The 20,933-nt window shown below is 35.7% G+C and overlaps 1 protein-coding gene across 1 annotated transcript in view; it reads right to left on the reverse strand.

Annotated features, from left to right (window-relative positions):
- The window catches only part of LOC123558844 (cyclic nucleotide-gated cation channel alpha-3-like), a 30,604-nt gene that overhangs the window by 7,617 nt on the left and 2,054 nt on the right, over positions 1-20,933 (reverse strand). The window contains exons 2-3 of the mRNA XM_045350692.2: positions 9,779-9,900; positions 8,556-8,770 (exon numbers count right to left, since the gene is read on the reverse strand). Coding sequence (XP_045206627.1) covers positions 8,556-8,770; positions 9,779-9,900 — 337 coding nt within the window. The remainder of the gene's footprint in view (positions 1-8,555; positions 8,771-9,778; positions 9,901-20,933) is intronic.

Below are 20,933 nucleotides of genomic sequence, written 5' to 3' on the forward strand. Positions count from 1 at the left end.
TGATCTTTTTATCTAATACATGTATCAGTCTATATTTCAGAACTATACATTGGGAAAATGCATATATATTCCTGCTTAAAGGGAATTCCTATAATTTTTTATGCACATCTTTCTGCGCAGCCGATACTATCTATGGAAAATTGAAGTGAAATCAAAATTTGTTGAAACATGTAACAGACAATCTTAAATATGAGGAATCTTGTATAAAATAACAATTTTCAGTAAGTTTTATCGATAATCAAATGCTGACAGTGGTTTTGTTGTATTGACATGTATCATGCCTGACATGTAATCATGCAACTTGCCATTTGTGGCTGTGTTTTGACAGCGCATTTAAGTACAAAGACAGTATTGTTCGTATAATTAGACACTTAACTTTGTATTGATAAGACAATATCTCCTTTCAGATCATTTACTATTCAATTATAGAAAGGATTTAGAATTTTTTAAACTTCTAGCAGATATAATCCATTTGGTCAGTTTCAGGCTACTTTTTTGTCCGAACAGGTGTTGTATTCAAGCGGTCCTAACATACAATTTAGCCTGGTGACCTAGATACATTTTTGGCCATTTTTATGTTCACAATACAATTATCTATACACAAGAAAAACAGGAAAAAAATCTATGAAACAGTTTTTTTCAAAATTAAAAAAAAATATTCTCTACTATGAGTATTTTTTTATTGAAAAAAGTTCACAAAAGTGAATATGAAACAAAATTTTTTTTTTCATTTGTACCCTTAATTGTAATGGTATAGTATTACAAATATTACTATGATATCATATGAAATAAGTATATAATAAAATCTGTAAAAAGAATAAACCCTACTGTGCTGTCTTGACTCATGTTTTTGTTGGTATTTATAAAAAAGCAGAAAATTGTGAAAATGTTAAAAAACGCTAGGAATTTCAGCAACAGTAGGTATGTTATAAAACAATTTTTCACAAAAACAAGCCTGGTGACCCATTGTTTTTATTTGTTCATTGTTTTCAGCACAAATTTTCCTATCATATATATATATTATGTGAAATTGAAAAAAATCTATGAAAGGAAAAAACTATAGGAATTCTCTTTAAAGTCGTAAATTTCGACTGAGAACTTAGCACTTATGCAAGGCCTTTATTAGTATACCAGATCTTTAAGTTTGTTTTGTTTTTACTTATTTCTTTAATTATTAAGATTGCTAAAATTAAAACAGCAACACGTGCGGTAACAACATCCATGTAAATGGAATTCCCCGCAACTGAAATTACGTAGCAGGTGCGCCCGAAATGGAAAACTACCGGCATTACGTATGGATTTCATTTCATTTTAGCAGGTAATTTCCAGTCAGTTTGAGAATAAAAATAAAAAGCCAATGAAAAGCGAGATTTCCTTAAATCACGTGCTTGATTTACATGAGACGTCATGCTTGTCGGGGGATGTCTTTGAACTTAGCTGTCAAAACAAAAAGTGGTTTACGCAATGACTGTTTTGGGATATAATGGCGGCCCGAGGTTACAAAATTGTACTTTTCTTTTAATTTCTCTGAATATTTTATTGTAAAGTGATAAAAAATGAAGAAGTTTGCTTTTATTTTGTGTTAAAAGGGGCGTCACTGAATATATCGACATACGAAGAAAGCAGATACGCGTATCGGTGTAAACATGAATATTCAATTCATATCTATATACCGGTATATTAATCCAGCCCTATTAAATGCATATGCTAAACATATATGCTAAACATCTACAAGAGGCCCAAATGGACCTAGGTTGCTCACCTGAGGTAGACCTTGACCTAATCAGATCTTGCTTGTGATGGTGTCCCCATTTGAACAAATTTGGGAGAGGACTATATAATTATGCTACAGACAAAGTTTAATGCAGATCAATACAGCGGTTCATGAGAAAAAGACTTTTAAAGGTATTTCTATTTTTAGCTCTAGCGGCCTCTAAAAGGGGCCAAGTGCCCCCATGTGAACAAATTTGGAAGAGGAACATATAACTATGCTATAGACAAAGTTTAATGCAGATCCATCAAGTAGTTCATAAGAAGACTTTTAAAGGTATTTCTATTTTTAGCTCTAGCAGCCCCTAAAAGGGGCCAAGTGCCCTCATTTGAACAAACTTGGGAGAGGCTACAGACAAAGTTTAATGCAGATTCATCGAGTGTTTCATGAGAAGAAGACTTTTAAAGGTATTTCTATTTTTAGCTCTAGCGGCCCCTAAAAGGGGCCAAGTGCCCCCAGTTGAACATATTTGGGAGAGGACCATATAATTATGCTACAGACCAAGTTTGATGAAGATCCATCTGACAAGCGGTTCATAAGAAGAAGTACTTTAAAGATATTTCTATTTCTAGCCCTAGTGGCCCCTAAAAAGGGCCAAGAACCCCAATTTGAACAACCTTTGGAGAGGACTATATAATGCTGCTACAGACCAAGTCTGATGAAGATCCAACAAGCGGTTAATGAGAAGAAGTTGTTTAAAGGTATTTCTATTTTTAGCTCTAGTGGACCCTAAAAGGGGCCAAGTGCCCCCATTTGCACAAACTTGAGAGAAAACCCAGTTTGATGAAGATTCATCAAGCAGTTCATGAGGAGAAGTCGTTTAAAGGTATTTCTATTTTCAGCTCTTGCGGCCCATAAAAGAGGCCAAGTGCCTCCATTTGAACAAATTTGATAGAGGACTTTGCCAGGATGCTACAGACCAAATTTGGTGTTATTCTGACCTGTAATGTTCGAGGAGAAGATGTTTAAGTAAAAATGTGGACGACAAGACGCCGGACCATCCACCCATACTAATAGCTCACCCTGAACCTTCGGTTCAGGTGAGCTAAAAAAGAAAGTGAATAATGAACATATGCTACATAAAGACATATATAAACTGCAAACCATCAAAGAAAGAAATGAAAAATACAGGGACAGAATTGAAAACCTATAGGAAACCAGAGGGCCATGATGGCCCTATAATGCTCACCGGAGTCGAGTTGCTTGCTTGAACAAATTTCTTAGCTAAAGCTTTAAAAACAAACAAGAGGGCCAGGATGGCCCTAGGTTGCCCACCTTAGAAACACACCATAACAGTGTAAACATGTTTGACCTAGTGATTTCATGGAAACAAATATTCTGACCAATTTTCATTAAGACTGGACAAAAAATGTGGTCTCTTAAGTGTAAACAAGTTAGTGTTTTCTTCAATTTGACCTAGTGACCTAGTTTTTGAGCCAAGATGACCTACATTTAAACTTGACCTAGATTTGATCAAGGCAATCATTCTGACCAAATTTTATGAATTTCAATTGAAAAATACAGCCTCTATCGCATACAAAACGTTTTTCTTTGATTTGTCCTAGAGACCAAGTTTTTGACCCCAGATGGCCCATATTCAAACTTAATTTCATCAAGGCTATCATTCTGACCAAATTTCATCAAGCTCAATTGAAAAAAGACAGAAAAAATGGTACTAGTAGCTTCCTCACTTGGCGCTCAGCATTAAGAGGGTAGTGCTAGAACTGGTCAGCCCGGTGTCAGTATAATGTGACTGGGTGGGGTATCATGTCACGTGTCTACGGCGTGATATTCCAGTTAAGCAGCACTATAAAGTCTGGCATTGTGCTCACTGCTACAAGTAGAAACCGTCGTTTATATGACTGAGAAATTGTTGAAAAAGACGTAAAACCCGAACACACACACACACACACACACACAATTGAAAAATACAGTCTCTATCATATACACAAGGTTTTTCTTAGATTTGACCTACTGACCTAGTTTTTGACCACAGAAGACCCATATTCTAACTTGACCTAGATTTCATCAAGACAATCATTCTGACTAAATTTCATGAATATCCAGTGTAAAATGCAGCCCCTATTGCATACATAAGGTTTTTCTTTAATTTGACCAGGTGGCCTAATTTTTGACCCTAGATAATCCATATTCAAATTCAATCTAGATTTCATCCAGACAAACATTCTGATCAAATTTCATGAAGATCTGGTGTAAAATGCAGCCCCTATTGCATACACAAGGTTTTTCTTTGATTTGACCTAGTGACCTAGTTTTTGACCCCAGATAACTGATATTCGAACTTGACCTAGATTTTATCAAGGCAATCATTCTGATTAAAATTCATGAAGATCAATTCAAAAATACAGCCTCTATCGCATACACAAGATTTTTCTTTGATTTAACCTAGTGACCTAGTTTTTAATCCCACATGACCCATTTTTGAACTTGGCCTAGATTTCATCAAGATAATGATTCTGACCAAAACTCATGAAGATCAATTGAAAAATACAACTTCTATCGCATACACAAGGTTTTTCTTTAATCTGACCTAGTGACTTAGTTTTTTATCCCAGATGACCCATTTTCAAACTTGGCCTAGCTTTTATCAAGGCAATCATTCTGACCAAACTTGATGAAGATCAGTAGAAAAATACAGCCTCTATCGCATACACAAGCTAAATGTTGACAGACAGACAAACGACAGACAGACGCCAGACATCGAGCAATCACAATAACTCACATTGCTCAGTTGAGCTAAAAAATAGGTGAGTGGGTCATGGTAAAGATTATTCAAAATATCTTCTGAAATCTGTAAAAAAATTATACAGGTGGTCCAAATCTCTTTGCTGTAGCTTCAAAATCAAGAATGTAGGTCAGTAGGTCAGAAGATGTGTATTGAAATTTGTATCAATCATTACACATCATGTGATCCAAATTTCTTTGCTCTAACTTAAAAAACAAGAAAGTAGGTCAGGGTTAAGAATAATAAAGATAAGTATTGAACTCAAAAGTAATAAACGTGGTCCAAATTTCTATGCTGTACCTTCAAAATCAAGAAAGTAGGTCAGAAGGTCATGATTAAGACTATTCAAGATGAGCATTGAAATCTGTATCAAAAATTACACATACTGATGAAAAAATATTAAGAAAATAGGTCAGTAGGTCACATTCATGGTCAATGAAAGTCAGTGTTAAGATCGGTGTGCAAAACTGTATATGTCATCCAAATTTAAAGGCTGTATCTTAAAAAACAAGAAAGTAGGTCAGTAGGTCAAGGTCACAGTCAAGTGACCCCTAATTACTTGGGGTCATCAAGTAATTATAATTAAAAAGTCTAGGCAATATGATCAGATAATTTTTTAAGTATTTTTTCCTATATAACTCATATACAAGTGACCTCCGGGGCGGGGCCTCTTTTTGCCCCAGTGGCATAATTTGAATGATCTTGTTAGAGAACCATTAGGCAATGCTACATACCACATATCTAAGGCCTAGGCCTTAAACTTTCAGACGAAGATTTTTTAATTTTTTTTCCTATATAAGTCTATGTAAAACTTGGGACCCCCAGAGCAGGGCCTCTTTTCACCCCAGGGACATAATTTGAACAATTTTGGTAGTAGACCACTAGGCAATGCAACATACCAAGTATCAAAAGCCTAGGCCTTGCAGTTTCAGGCAAGAAGATTTTTAATTTTTTTTCCTATATAAGTCTATGTAAAACTTGGGACCCCCTGGGTGGGCCCTCTTTTCAACTCAGAGGCATAATTTAAATAGTCTTGGTAGAGAACCACTAGGCAATGCAACATACCAAATATCAAAAGCCTAGGCCTTGTGTTTTCAGACAAGAAGAATTTTAAAGTTTTTTTTCCTATTTAAGTCTCTGTAAAACTAGGGACCCCCGGGGCAGGGCCTCTTTTCACCCCAGGGTAATAATTTGAACAATCTTGGTAGAGAACCACAAGGCAATGCTACATACCAAATATCAAAGGCCTAGGTCTTGTGGTTTCAGACAAGAAGATTTTTAAAGTTTTTTCCTATACAGTCTTTATAAACCAAGTGACCCCCTGGGCGGGGCCATATCTGACCCTAGAGGGATAATTTGAACAATCTTGGTAGAGGACCTCTAGATGATGCTACATACCAAATATCAAAGCCCTAGATTTTGTGGTTTTGGACAAGAAGATTTTGAAATTTTTCCCAATATAAGTCTATGTAAACCATGTGACTGCCAGGGCTGGGCCATATTTGACTCTAGGGGGATAATTTGACCAATCTTGGCAGAGGACCTCTAGATGATGCTACATAACATAAATCAAAGCCTTAGGCCCTGTGGTTCTGGACAAGAAGATTTTCAAAGTTTTCCCAATATAAGTCTACCATGTGACCCCCAGGGCAGGGCCATATTTGACCCTTAGGGAATAATTTGAACGATCTTTGTAGAGGACCACTAGATGATGCTACATACCAAATACAAAAGCCATCTGACCTGTTGTTTTGGACAAGAAGATTTTTAAAGTTTTTCCTTTTGGATGCCAAGGCAACCAGAGTTCTGAATGGATTTCAATTCTTTGGGCAATTTGAAAGGGGGCCATCCAAGGATCATTCCTGTGAAGTTTGGTGTAAATCTGCCAAGTGGTTTTGAAGAAGATTTTTAAGAAATTGCTGTTACATGATGCACGACGGATATCAAGCGGTCACAAAAGCTCACCTTGAGCCATTGGCTCAGGTGAGCTAAAAATGATAAATTATTTTATTCTTGTTGAAAAAAATTAGATTCTATATTTCAGAATGGAGAAAATATCTATAAATCTATTTATTTTGATACACAATTTTATGCGGCAGTTCCATGGAAACAAAATGGCTGCCTCTTTAATCAAATATTGAAACATTCATAACTTTTTGAAATTGATTTTGAAAATTCTTTCACTGCCCCTGACTGGTACTTTACTGAATATTTCTTAAATAATAATAATAATTCTTTTTAAAAAATGAACAATTTCAAAGGCTACTTATGGTGGCATATTTCTGCATCCCCTTAAGCAGATAGTTTTCGCGAAAATTCATACAGTTTTCGAGAAAATTAAAAAAACTTTTCTTGAGAAGAAACTCTTGTTCTAAGTGAAAACAAGAGGGTCATGATGACCCTGGATCGCTCACCAGAGTAATATATTTCAAATGTCAAACTGATGATTTTTAGCAATTTTTTGGAAAATTTTCCGATGTACAATCAAGTAACCCCTGGGGCGGGGCCAATTTTACCCCGGGGGTCATGATTTGAACAAAGTTTGTAGAAGTCGACTAGGCAATGTTACATATCGAATATCTAAGATCTAGGCCTTCTGGTTTATTATAATTAAGCAAATTTATGAAGATTTCCCTATGTACAATAAAGTAACCCCTGGGGCTGGGTCAATTTGACCCTGAGGGGGTCAAGATTTGAACAAATTTTGTAGAGGTCCACTAAGCAATGCTACATGTCGAATATCTAAGCTCTAGGCCTTCTGGTTTATTCTTAGAAAATATTGAAGATTTTTCTATGTACAATCAAGTAATCCCATGGGGCGGGGCCAATTTGACCCCGGGGTCATGATTTGAAGAAATTTTGCAGAGGTCTACTAGGCAATACTACAGGTCAAATATCTAAGACCTAGGCCTTCTGGTTTATTTTTAGAAATTTTAGAAGATTTTCCTATGTAAAATCAAGTGACCCCTGGGGCGGGGTCAATTTTGACCCTGGGGTCATGATTTGAACAAATGTTGTAGAGGTCCACTAGGCAATGCTACACGTGAAATATCTAAGCTCTAGGCCTTCTGGTTTATTTTAAGAAAATTTTTGAAGATTTTCATATGTAAAATCAAGCGACCCCTAGGGCGGGGTCAATTTTGACCCGGGGGTCATGATTTGAACAACTTTAGTAGAGGTCCACTAGGCAATGCTACATGTCAAATATCTAAGCTCTAGGTCTTCTGGTTTTTGAGAAGAAGATTTTTTAAGGTTTTCCTATGTAAAATCAAGTGACCCCTGGGGCGGGGTCAATTTTGACCCCGGGGTCATGATTTGAACAACTTTAGTAGAGGTCCATTAGGCAATGCTACATGTCAAATATCTAAGGTCTAGGGCTTCTGGTTTTCGAGAAGAAGATTTTTTAAGATTTTTCTATGTAAAATCAAGTGACCCCTGGGGCGGGGTCAATTTTGACCCCGGGGTCATGATTTGAACAAACTTGGTAGAGGTCCACTAGGCAATGCTTCACACCAAATATCTAAGCTCTAGGGCTTCTGGTTTTTGAAAAGAAGATTTTTAAAGTTTTTCCTTTCGGTTGCCATGGCAACCAGAGTTCTGCATGGAATTCAATTCTTTGAACAATTTTTAGAGAAGACCATCCAAGGAACATCCCTGTGAAGTTTCATCAAAATTGGTCTGTTGGTTTAGGAGGAGATGTTGTTTAAAGGAAAGTGTGGACGGACGGACGGACGGACGGACGGACGGACGCCGGACGGTGAGCGATCACAATAGCTCACCCTGAGCACTTTGTGCTCTGGTGAGCTAAAAATTCACGATAGTGCCAACTACTGCATACGATAACATAAACTTCATTCCATAGAAAGGACTACTGAGTTATCTTTATACAGTACAGGGCACTTACTATTTTGACATATATAGTCTCGATGACCAGATGATATTTTCACGAAAACGTTCTCCTAATTTAACTAAAGTTTATTCAATTTTCATGAAAATTTTATGAGTATGCAGAAATATGCCACCATAGCTACTACTCACCTATTCTTGATTTTATGAACATGTCGCAAAGGTAGATGCAATCACAAATGTAATCGACAGTGAACCACAAGGGAAGAAGGTTACTTTCATGTGGTTGGGGGAAAACACACCTCAGTATGATAAACAGGATGTTATATAGCACTGCAAACATCACAACCATTGACCAGTAGAAATAATTCTCATTTGACGGGTCTACAACCACACTCTTCCAAAAACTGAAAAAAAAAAGTGTATGATCAGTCTTGTACTGAATGAAACTTGTAAAGACTAATTCAATAAGAACAGCTTTCCAACTTTAAGGAAAAGAGACATGGATACCCAACAAGAAAAGTGCATGTCCCCCATACTGCTTTGTTTGAATGGAAGTGGTAACTGATATGTAATATCTGGGTAAATGTTTGGTCAAATTTTTTTATAACCTATAAATCATATATGTTATGCCCCGGGCAGGGAAAAAAACTTTTGACCTTTGATCTCAGAGTGTGACCTTGATCTTCTAAGTCAGGCTTAGGCATGAAAACTTTTCTCATTCTGGGAAACATTTGTGCCAAAAAATATTAAAATCCCTTGATTGATGGCAGAGTTATGCACCGCAAAAGGGAAAAAACCCAATTGAACTCTGACCTCCAACTTTGACCTTGACCTTTGAGTTAATGATCTGGGTGTTGCGCATGACACATGTTCAGTGACCTTTTAGTATAAAATTCGTATTCATGAATAAATATTCGTATTTGTCACCCTGTATTCGTGATACGTATCATATTCGCCCCTTAGTGTATTCGTTACAGCCCTAGTCAATAGTCAGGAAAAAACAAAAGAACAGAGAGATTGCGAGTACGATTCAAAATGAGTCAGATCATTTCAAGAGTCTTGATATACTGAATACAGCAGGCTTCCAACAGGCAATGTTTCGGCATGGCATTTTTGTTATTCTGAATCTGCTGAAGATTCCCCAGCCTTGCCGATACAAATTCAGACTTGTATACAGGCAAAACAGTAATACACTGTAATATGTTTGCTTTTGATTCTATCTGTAGACCATAAAAATATTTGCTCGAACTAAAGAATTTTTTGCCGTTAAATGCAGGTTTCAATCTTGAAAATTGGGACAGGTGAATTTTGACTGCGGGCAAGTGGATTTATTGGGATTTCCACACCCCTGATAACTAAGAACAAATATATAATGTTGCATAATGAAATGGTAGCGTTATCTTGAGACTTGCCTTTTTGAAAAGTAGTCTTTGAATGTGTACACCACAGCCTCATTTTCTGCTGAAAAAGATCTTCCAGTGACTGTAAATCTATCCAAAAATGAATCTCTCACAGGTGCTTCTTTCTTTTGAATCTAAAATGAAAAGTCTACCTTCATTACAATCTTGAGTCAAATTTGGTATTATTCAAGTATATGAATATTATATATTCAAAATAAATATTACATATTCCAAAAAAGCTGGGTATACATTATGCATATATACACATATCACACTGTCAGTTACATAAAATGTTCCAGACCTTTAAATCATTAGATGTCGAAGAACAAGGTCACATTAGAGGAAAAGATTCACTTTTGCCCAAAAATGGCCTAAAAACTGAAAGTCTCTAAATGGAGTGAAGAACAAGTTTTCTTACACCAAGAAGCATTGTTTTATCAAACCACATGAAATATTATACAATTTTTTCATTATCAAAGAAAATATCTGACGTAAATGAAAATACTTTTTACATTAAGGGTATGTGAAACCTTCAGTTTTTAACTAAATTTTTGAAAAAAACTGAAAATTTCAATATGAGCACAGCTGTCGACCACAATAAAAAAATGACCATATGTTCTATGAAAGATGCTGGACCTATGGTCAAAACATTTTTGTGGTCTCTGAGTGCGCTCATTCCTATGTGACGGAATATTGTAAATATAGCAAAAAATGCTCATTTCCTCAAAAATCAGTGATTTCAGAAATATTCAGTGACATGTTTTGATAAAAATAATAAAAATAAAGTACATTTTTTCTGATTATAATACATTTGAAAATTTCCAAATTTTGTAGGCCATATTAAGGCTTAAGTGAACTATGTCCTTTAACAAGTAAAACAGCCCTTTAGCTAATGTCTCTCAAAAATTCAAAAATAAGAGTGCAAGACTGTCACAAAATACGCCCGTCATCGAACTTGGCCTAATTCAAGGGCCATAATCCAAGAGTGCCTTGGGCGATTTGGGTGGTTATCGAAGCTGGATGAGATAGTATGCCCACAAACATTGTCAGCAAGTTTGGTGAAGATCGGATGAAAACTGTTTGACTTAGAGAGCAGACAAGGCTAAATTTGCAGTTTTTCGAGTTATTCAAGGGCCATAGTCCAAGAGTGCTTGGGACTGTCCGACAATTTGGGTGGTTATCGAACTTGGCCAAGATATTATGCCCATAAACATTGTCAGCAAGTTTGGTAACGATCAGATGAAAACTGTTTGACTTAAAGAATGGACAAGGCTTAGAATTTGCGGTTTTTGGAGTAATTCAAGGGCCATAATCCAAGAGTACATGGGGCGATTTGGATGGTTATCGAACTTATCTGAGAAAACTGCTCGACTTAAGAGAGAGGGCATGCTTTGCACGCCGACAACCTGCCTGCCTGCCATAGGTGTTCACATAATACACCCCACTTTTTCAGAGACGGGCATATAAAAAATCTTGAAATTAGCTTGAAATGTGCAGTTCACTTCAATCATGGTCAAATATCTCGAAAATAAGCCTCAGACCTATACATTTTATTTCACCACATTGTAGACCATATATATAATATATACTAACAACTGTGAAAAGTTTCATTAAAATCTACGTTGTAGGAAAAATTTCTATTCTCAAAAATGATACAAGTTTATGAAAGTTGTGATTTTCCCATAGATTAACATTATGAAAAATTGTGACAGTGAGGTCCAAATTTTTCAAATCAGTCTAGCGAAAAACCAATCACAGGACCTTTTTGTATTTGCTGAATTTTATATCCTGAAGTTTTGAAAAAAACTGGGTTTAATCAAATTCTATACTGTAGAAAAATTTTCGATTCAAACATGCAGACCTTAAGGAGATGTCACGGCTGAGATAGTTTAGCATTATTACAATACACAGTCGGTATTGAAATTGTGTTTCCAATACATGTGCTCATTAGATAAATCCTCAATATGTATGTGAAAATAAGGGATGTGTTTTATATGATTGCAACACTGTGAGTTGCTCTAATTACTGACAAATGACTGAAACAATAGGAATTCGTACGAGAGATGGATAGACAAAACGACAGTGAGGTAACAATATATTCTTTTATTGTTTTAATGTATGAGTTGTAAGCTACAATAAAGAATACCCATTTTATGAAAATTAAACTGGAAGTTAGAAATAACAGAAAAAAACTAGAAAATGCTTTTGTAAAAAAGCGCATGTCTCCCCCACTGCAAAGTCCTATAGGCAAGAAGTCAATAAGGGTCAGGAGCGAAAGTCAAAGAGACACTGATGGTTGGCTGCAATAGGGATCATCTACATGGCATGTCCAGTCATCCCGCTAAATTTCAACACTCTTGGCCTAGTGGTTCTCAAGTCACTGTTCAGGCTCCTGTGACTTTGACCTTTGATCAAGTGACCTCAAAATAAATAGGGGTCATCTACTCTGCATGTCCAATCATCCTATGAAGTTTCAACATTGTAGGTCAAGTGGTTCTCAAGTTATTTCCAAAAAATGATTTTACATGAACAGGCCACTGTGACCTTGACCTTTAATAGACTGACCCCAAAATCAATAGGGGTCATCTACTCTGCATGTTCAATCATCCTATGAAGTTTCAACATTCTGGGTCAAGTGTTTCTCAAGTTATTGATCGGAACTGGTTATCAATGTTCAGGCCCCTGTGACCTTGACCTTTAACGGAGTGACCCCAAAAACAATAGGGGTCATTTACTATGCATGAACAACCATCCTATGAAGTTTCAACATTCTGGGTCGAGAGGTTCTCAAGTTATTGATTGGAAATGGTTTTTCATGTTCAGGCCCCTGTGACCTTGACCTTTCACAGAGTGACCCCAAAATCGTTAGGGGTCTTCTACTCTGCATGTCCAATCATCCTATTAAGTTTCAACATTCTGGGTCAAGTGGTTCTCAAGTTACTGACCGGAAATGGTTTTCAATGTTCAGGCCCCTGTGACCTTGACCTTTAATGGAGTGATCCCAAAATCGATAGGGGTCATCTACTCTTCATGACCAATCATCCTATAAAATTTCAACATTCTGGGTCAAGTGGTTCTCTAGTTATTGATCGGAAATGGTTTTAAATGTTCAGGCCCCTGTGACCTACACCTTTGATGGAGTGACCCCAAAATCAATAGGGGTCATATACTCTTCATGATCAATCATCCTATGAAGTTTCAACATTCTGGGTCAAGTGGTTCTCTAGTTATTGATGGAAGATGGTTTTCAATGTTCAGGCCCCTGTGACCTTGACCTTTGACGGAGTGACCCCAAAAACAACAGGGGTCGTCTTCTCCAGCAGCCCTACAACCCTATGAAGTTTGAAGGTTCTAGGTCAAATGGTTCTCCAGTTATTGCTCGGAAATGAAGTGTGACGTACGGACGGACGGACGGACAGGGCAAAAACAATATGTCTCCTAGGGGAGACATAATTAATTAGGTTATGAGTCATCATATACCTGTCAAAATTTGTCATTAGTTTTCACGAGCTGTCAAAATTACTTTTATCTCTCTATTCTGCAAATGCATTGTTTTTGAAAGTATCTAGGACGGATATTGTAGTGTGTAACTTACTTTACATTCCACATTAATATTTGTGCTTAAAATTGCTTTGTTGAGCTCACCGACGTCACATATGAATGTCTATTGTTTTAGTTTACTATCTGTTATAAAGGTATCAAATCTCAATATTAAGATATAAGAATTGTTCCTTTCTGGTAGACAATGGAAACTATTTGGTTGAATCATAATATAACAGTTTTTGGAAAGAACTGAATATTCTTTGGTTTTTTGTTATTCACCGGAAATTCAAAAAGTGACATCACCTTAACATTGCACTGTCACAATTATAGGTCATAAATATATGACAACATTCCAACTTTGATGGTGGAGGAGGACACCTCTGTGCATTATTTCATCATGGGATGACATCTGGGTAGAACCACAGACCTTCTGTAAGGCTTAAGCCAGCTGGACTAAGCTTCCTCACATTTATTTATAAGGATTCAATGCCTCGAGTGATTTGAAGTCAGCGTCTTTACCACCGGTGACTGAGGCATCTTAATTAGATTTAATGCTCTTTCACATTTTTATTACACTTCAAATAAGCGTCAGTTTGGGAATGAATGTGCATACGGGACTACCAGAACTGAATACGAATCATTAGGGTTTTTTTCCGTATCCGAATAGAAGAGTTTCCCACAAAAACGTCGTTTTTATCAACAATGAACAATTTTAAGCTATGTTTCTGTATTTGTAAACAGTAAACATTCAGTCTAATGATTAACAACCTAGTACTTCATGTTGCTTCATAAAAACCAATAGACCATACAAACCTGATGTTGTTTACCGTTCTCCACCCACTATCTTGGCAGGTGAAATTGAAAGGGTGTCCGTCAACTGCTTAAAATCTGTCGACTATTCGACACTAATTATCTCCAAAACTGAAAATGCGTCACAAAATCAAACCACAATGGGTGCAGAAAATTTGGATGAAGTCAAAAAGCAAAGTGACACCAAATTTCAGGAGAGTTGATAACAAGAAATATCTTTAAAAATGATGGTCGGCGAATGAATTTTTCATCTAACATTCATCTTTCATCTAACATTTTTCAAATTGCAAAACTAAACACTGCACTTTAACAATTTAAATAGTTCTCTTTTAATTTTTCGCAAAGGTTTTGTAGGGTTGCAATTTTGTTTCGTTTATCCTTAGACGAATAATTACAGCAGTAGTTTGATGAAGATTCATGAAGTGGTTCATGAGAAGAGGTCATTAAAGGTGTTTATATTTTTAGCTAAATTGGTCCCTATCCCCATTTGTAAAAAAATAGCAGGAGAACTTACGATATTGTTACACATCAAGTTTGATAAAAATCCATTACATTTTTGTGGTTAATGCGAAGGAAGGCATATCTACTTTTAGCTATAGTGGTCTCTAATAGGGCCCAAGTTCCTATATAAATAAATTTGGAAGAGGACCTTATAATGATGCTCCAGACCAAGTATGACAAAGACCCACCAAGCTGTTCATGAGACGCTGTATAAAGGCATTTCTAGTTTTAGCTCTAGCAGCCCCTAAAAGGGGTCAAATGTCCCAGCTGAACAAAGTTGGCTGCGGGCCTAATAAAGATGCTACAAATCAAGTTTGATTAGAATACATGAGAAAAAAATCAATTAAAGGATTTTTTTGTTTATTATTTTTATTTATTTCTAAAATAGGCCAACTGATCCCGCTTTAACAAATAGCATATTCGCTATTCATGAATCTTTGGACAATGACGTCACTCCTATAAAAAAGTGAAGGTCAAGCAAAACATACAATTGTAATTATTTCAATATTTCTGTTTCATAAGCAAAGTTTGACCGAAGTCATCAGGGTTCGAATTTAGCCTGATTTTCTACCTGCATTTTTTCGCAAGTGGTATTTTTTTAACTTGCTAAATGAAAAACAACTTGCATTTTCCGCGACATGTTACTTTCTTAGAACATTAACACAAACATCCACGTGACAAATCCAGCCAATCGTATTTGCGCTATATAAATAGTAACTTATTAATAGATTACCAAAAAAAAACCACCCGATGCGGTTAACGTCATCAAAATTGGCGCAGGTACTTGTCAGCAGTTGAAAAGACATGCGCACAGGACAAGTATCGAGTGTAAACGTCCTTTCACGACGAAAGATGAAAGAGTGCTCCAAAAGAAAGAACAGTGTAATATCGAGACGACCGTTAGAAATGCACATTATTCGGCCAAAAATTTTCACTCGCAAAAAAATGCTGGTGTCTGAAATCTCACCTTGCAGTTTGAAATTTGCACTCGCATTTCGCAAGTATGCGAGCTTAAATTCGAACCCTGGTCATATCAGATAGATAAACTGTACGCAGCGTACCTTCATTTCAGTGTAATGAGATTCAGTCATTATATAGCATATATATAATAAAACAGATTTCAACTGAGTTCAATATTTGCATACCATACTAAAGAAAAATATTCATATATAATAAATCAGTTAAATAATTTATAACAAATATATCAAAGCAAACAAGTACTCATTTTAATATGCAATCTGAATAAGTCACAAAAGCAAGAAACCTTTTCATATACAGACGACAATTGTAACAAGGAAAATCTTTTAAAAAGCACTTCTCTACATAATAGACTCTTATCACACCCTTATTCATGTGATATGCAGACCAAATTCAGCTCTTTCTTTAATTTGATACATGTTGGTATTTGAACAGGTTTTTATCATATTAAACTTACTTATCATTATGAGATATATCAATATTCTTGCTAAATATACTGAGCCAAAGTTAGCTTTAAAACTGTGAACAGCGTCGTTTAGGATAAACGCTTTGTCTACATATCACTCAGTAGCACAATCAACAGAGTGAAAGAAATTGACACTCTCGTCCAATCAGGCAGAGTATTACATAAATCTTCCATTTTGATAAATTATCTATAATGCGTTATCAAGTAGTTTGATTTGCAAACTGAAGTCACGTGGCATAGGTAACGAAAACGAATTTAGACGGCGTCGCTGAAAAAAAGTATCAATGGTTGGACTACAATAAAAACTTCAATTTTAGTATTATGTTACTGTCTTATTTCAATGACATATGGCCCAAAGTTGTTGTCCATAAGATTTGGAAAATATCCCAACATTTTTTGTACCAAGGGGACATGTGTCCCCACCATTTTTGATCCTCGGCAGAACCCTGCTGCAGTATCAACAATATTGTACTATATATAGAATAATAACACAACACTTGGATTAAAATTTGCATATACAAAAATGTACAGAACTTTGCAGATCTATTCTTTCAAAACATCAAAATATTAAAAATATTTAATTTCAATCTTGATAACATTTCATTTTGAAATTGGTGAGAAAATATGAGAAAAAATGTAAGAAATCATCATATTAAAGGGAAATAATTCTGAAGAAAATACACCCTTTTTAATTGGGTCCATATGACACATGAACTTATATAAAACTATATTACAGGCTGGACAGGAAAAGATCAATGCTGACATTTGACCTTCAGGTGTGACCTATTCCTTTGCACTAGGGGTCTGTGTATTGCACATGACACATTGTCTCTTTATGGGGAACATTTGTGTCAAGTTATATTAAAATCCCTTCATTGATGACAGAGTTATGGACCAGAAAGGGAAAAAAAATCCTATTGACATTTGACCTCTGACAGTGACCAGTCATCTTGACCTTTGAGTTAGGGATAAGGGGTTGCATAAGACATATTGTCTCATTATGGGAAACATTTGTGCTACATTGTAAGTAATATTAAAATCCCTTCATGGATGACATAGTTTTTGATCATACTGGAAAAAAACAACACTATCAACCTTTGACTCCAAGTGTGACCTTGACCTTTGAGCTAGGGATCTAGATGTTGCGCATGACATATTGTCTTATCATGGGGTACATTTGTGCCAAGTAATATCAAATCCCTTAATTGCGGAGTTACAGACCGGACAGGAAAAAAGCCCTGTTGGCCTTTGACTTCCAAGTGTGACCTTGACCTTTCAGCTAAGGGTCCAGGTTTTGTGCATGACACATTGTCTCATCCAAGGGAACATCTGTGCCAACTGATATTTAAAATCCTGTTTTGCTTGACAAAGTCATGGACCAGACTGGCAAAAAAAACCCTATTGACCTTTGAAATCCGTGTGTGACCTTGACCTTTAAGCTACGTAACATTGTAGGGTTCTAGGTTTGCGCAGTTCACATTGTCTGATTATAGGGAAATTTATGCCAAGTAATATTGTAATCCCTTGATGGATGACTTAATTCTAGACCAGAAATGAAATAGACCCAGTTCATCATACACATGCCATGTTAACATTTGACTGCCATGTGTGACCTTGACCTTTGAGCTAGGGTCTGAAAGTTTTGCAAGAAACATCGTCTTATAATAAGAAACATTTGTGCCCAGTAATATGAAAATCCATTCATGGATGGCAGAGCTATGGTCCAGACAGGAAAAAAAGCCCTGTTGACCATTGACCTCCAAATCTGACCTTGACCTTTGAGCTAAGAGTCCAGGCTCTGCGTACGACACATCATATTATCATCGGGAAAGTTTGTATGAAGTAATATTAAAATGCCTTCTTGAATGACAGAGTTATGGACCAGACATAAAATTGCACGCAGACGGGCGTTCCTACATACGGATACTTATGTTTGTTTGTTTGTTTTGGGTTTAACGCCGTTTTTCAACAGTATTTCAGTCATGTAACGGCGGGCAGTTAACCTAACCAGTGTTCCTGGATTCTGTACCAGTACAAACCTGTTCTCCGCAAGTAACTGCCAACTTCCCCACATGAATTATCAGAGGTGGAGGACGAATGATTTGAGACACGGGGATCGAACTCGCAACCCCGCGATCCATAGACCAACGCTCTCCCTACTGAGCTAAGCGGGCGGGCGGATACTTATGTGGCTCCTCTTTTGTTCTCTCTATTGTTCTTTTAGCCACGTAAGAGAAAAATAGCCACATAAAAGCCTTACGGGATGAATGACATCAAAGAAAAAGTATAGTTACCTATTGTCCCTATAGCCACCTAAGTATGCAAATGTGAGCTCGGATGGACGTAATGACGGACAAACAAAAAAACACATTCCTATAGTCCTCGAAACTTGTTTTCAACCTACTGGGGACTAACAAACAGTTTGCTGCAAATCAGAAACAAAACTTCACTGTGAAATATTGTTCATAGAATATAACTCTCTTAGCAACTCTGATGAACCATGGCTATGTCCAGCATGCAACTTTTTTAATTTTTCAGACTCCTTTTTTAACAACTCACTGGAATCAGAACATTCGTCATATATTGATCTTTCCTGTTCATCTTCTTCAAGAGAAAATCCACAAATATCAGTTTTCCAAGAACTGCGGGAAGTGAGAACTAAACATCCTAAAAAATTTATTCTGGCACACTTGAACATTAATAGTTTAAAATCAAAATTTGTAGAAATATCTGAAATCTTAAATGATATGATAGTAGACTTGTTATTTCTTTCAGAGACGAAACTGGACAATACCTTTTTAGATGCTACTGTAAGTGTGCCAGGCTACAAACTGGAGAGACGCGATAGAAATATAAACGGGGGTGGTTTATTGGCATACACCAGAAGTGACATTCCATCAAGGAGAAGAAAAGATTTAGAATCGGATCACTTAGAAAATATTGTTATAGAGGTAAATTTGAACAAAACAAAATGGTGTTTTCTAAATGTATATAGATCTCCAAATCAAAATGATGAATTTTTCTTTGATCATCTTACTAAAACACTGGATAAATGTATAAATTTTTATGACCATTATGCAGTAGTGGGTGACTTAAACTGTGACTTATTGTCAGAAACCAAAGGAAGAAATATCTCAGATTTCTGTGAACTTTTTTGTCTTAAAAATATTATTAAGGAGGCTACCTGTTTCACAAAAAATTTCAGTCCTTCTCTTTTAGATGTATTTTTAACAAATTCTAAATCTTTATGTATAAAAACATTAAACTTTGCAACAGGAATCAGTGATTGCCACAACATGATTAGCACTGTAATAAATAATACAATTCCAACTTTTGAAAAACAAAAAATTTCATATAGAAGTTTTAAAAACTTTAATATAGATACTTTTCAAAATGATCTTTCACAAATAAATCTTTCTGGAGATACTCCTCAAGAATTATCAAATGTGCATCATATATATAATAAATTTGAAGAAGATGTAACAAAAATCATAAATGAACATGTTCCTGTTAAACAGTCATATAGGAAGAGAGAACAATTGCCATATATGAACAAAACATTAAGGAAAGCAATTTACCATAAGAAAATGGCATATCACAAGTATTTGAAAAATAAAAATTCAAAAAATTGGGAAAAATACAGACAGAACAGAAACATGGTAAATAAGATTAAAAAGCAATCAATTAAAAATTATTTCTTAGAAAGATGTGTAGGCGGTAGCAAATCCTCAGATTTTTGGCAAACAATTAAACCCTATCTATCCAAAAAGTCAGGAAAAAATGATTCAAAAATTACATTAAATGAAAATGGAATTACAGTATCTGATAAAAAGGAGGTGTCCGAAATATTTAATGAATTTTTTGTTCATGTGGCTAAAGACATAGGCAAGGATGAAATTTTTAACTCTGAAGATCATGAAAGTATACATAAAATAAAAGAAAAAGGTTTTATTCCAGGCAGTTTTTCTTTTCAACCAACAGATCATAAAACAGTTACTAAAATTATAAACAAATTTAATATAAAAAAGGCTACAGGTGTTGATAAAATATCGGCTAAAATTTTGAAACTAGGAAAAGAATCTCTGGTACCCTTTTATACTGATTTGGTAAATATTTCAATTTCTACAAATGTTTTTCCAGATAGGTTAAAGGAGGCCCAGGTAACGCCAGTTTTTAAAAAGAATGATCCTTTCAGTAAAACAAACTACAGGCCAGTCAGTATCCTGCCAAACCCTTCTAAAATTTATGAAAAGGTATTATCAGATCAACTTACCTCTTATTTTGAAAATATTTTTGATGATTTTTTATGTGCGTTTAGAAAGGGTCATGGCTGCCAAACAACTTTATTAAGGTTATTAGAGGACTGGAAATGTGCACTGGACTCAAATCACTATGTCGCAGCTATCTTAATGGACCTGAGTAAAGCCTTTGATTGTTTACCACATCCAATTTTATTAGAAAAACTTCAGAGTTATGGTCTTTCAGAAAATTCGGTTACACTTTTGTCAAGCTATCTGTCCTCACGTAAACAACAAATTAAAATAAATGATATTGTCAGCTCATGGGCAAATATAGAGAAAGGAGTTCCCCAGGGTTCCATATTAGGGCCTCTCCTCTTTAACATTTTTATAAATGATATTTTCTACTTTATCAAAAAAAGCACCCTTTATAACTATGCTGACGATAATACACTCTCCTTCTGTTCACCAAATTTTGATCTCTTAATGACAACATTACAATCAGAAAGTGAAATACTTATACATTGGTTTAGAATAAATTGTATGCAGGCAAATCCAGACAAATTTCAGGCAATAGCAGTTGGCAAAAAAACTAAAGATAAATCACCAAAATTCAACATAGGTAGTACTG

The sequence above is a fragment of the Mercenaria mercenaria genome, chromosome 5 (assembly GCF_021730395.1).
Source record: "Mercenaria mercenaria strain notata chromosome 5, MADL_Memer_1, whole genome shotgun sequence".
Lineage (NCBI taxonomy): Eukaryota > Metazoa > Mollusca > Bivalvia > Venerida > Veneridae > Mercenaria > Mercenaria mercenaria.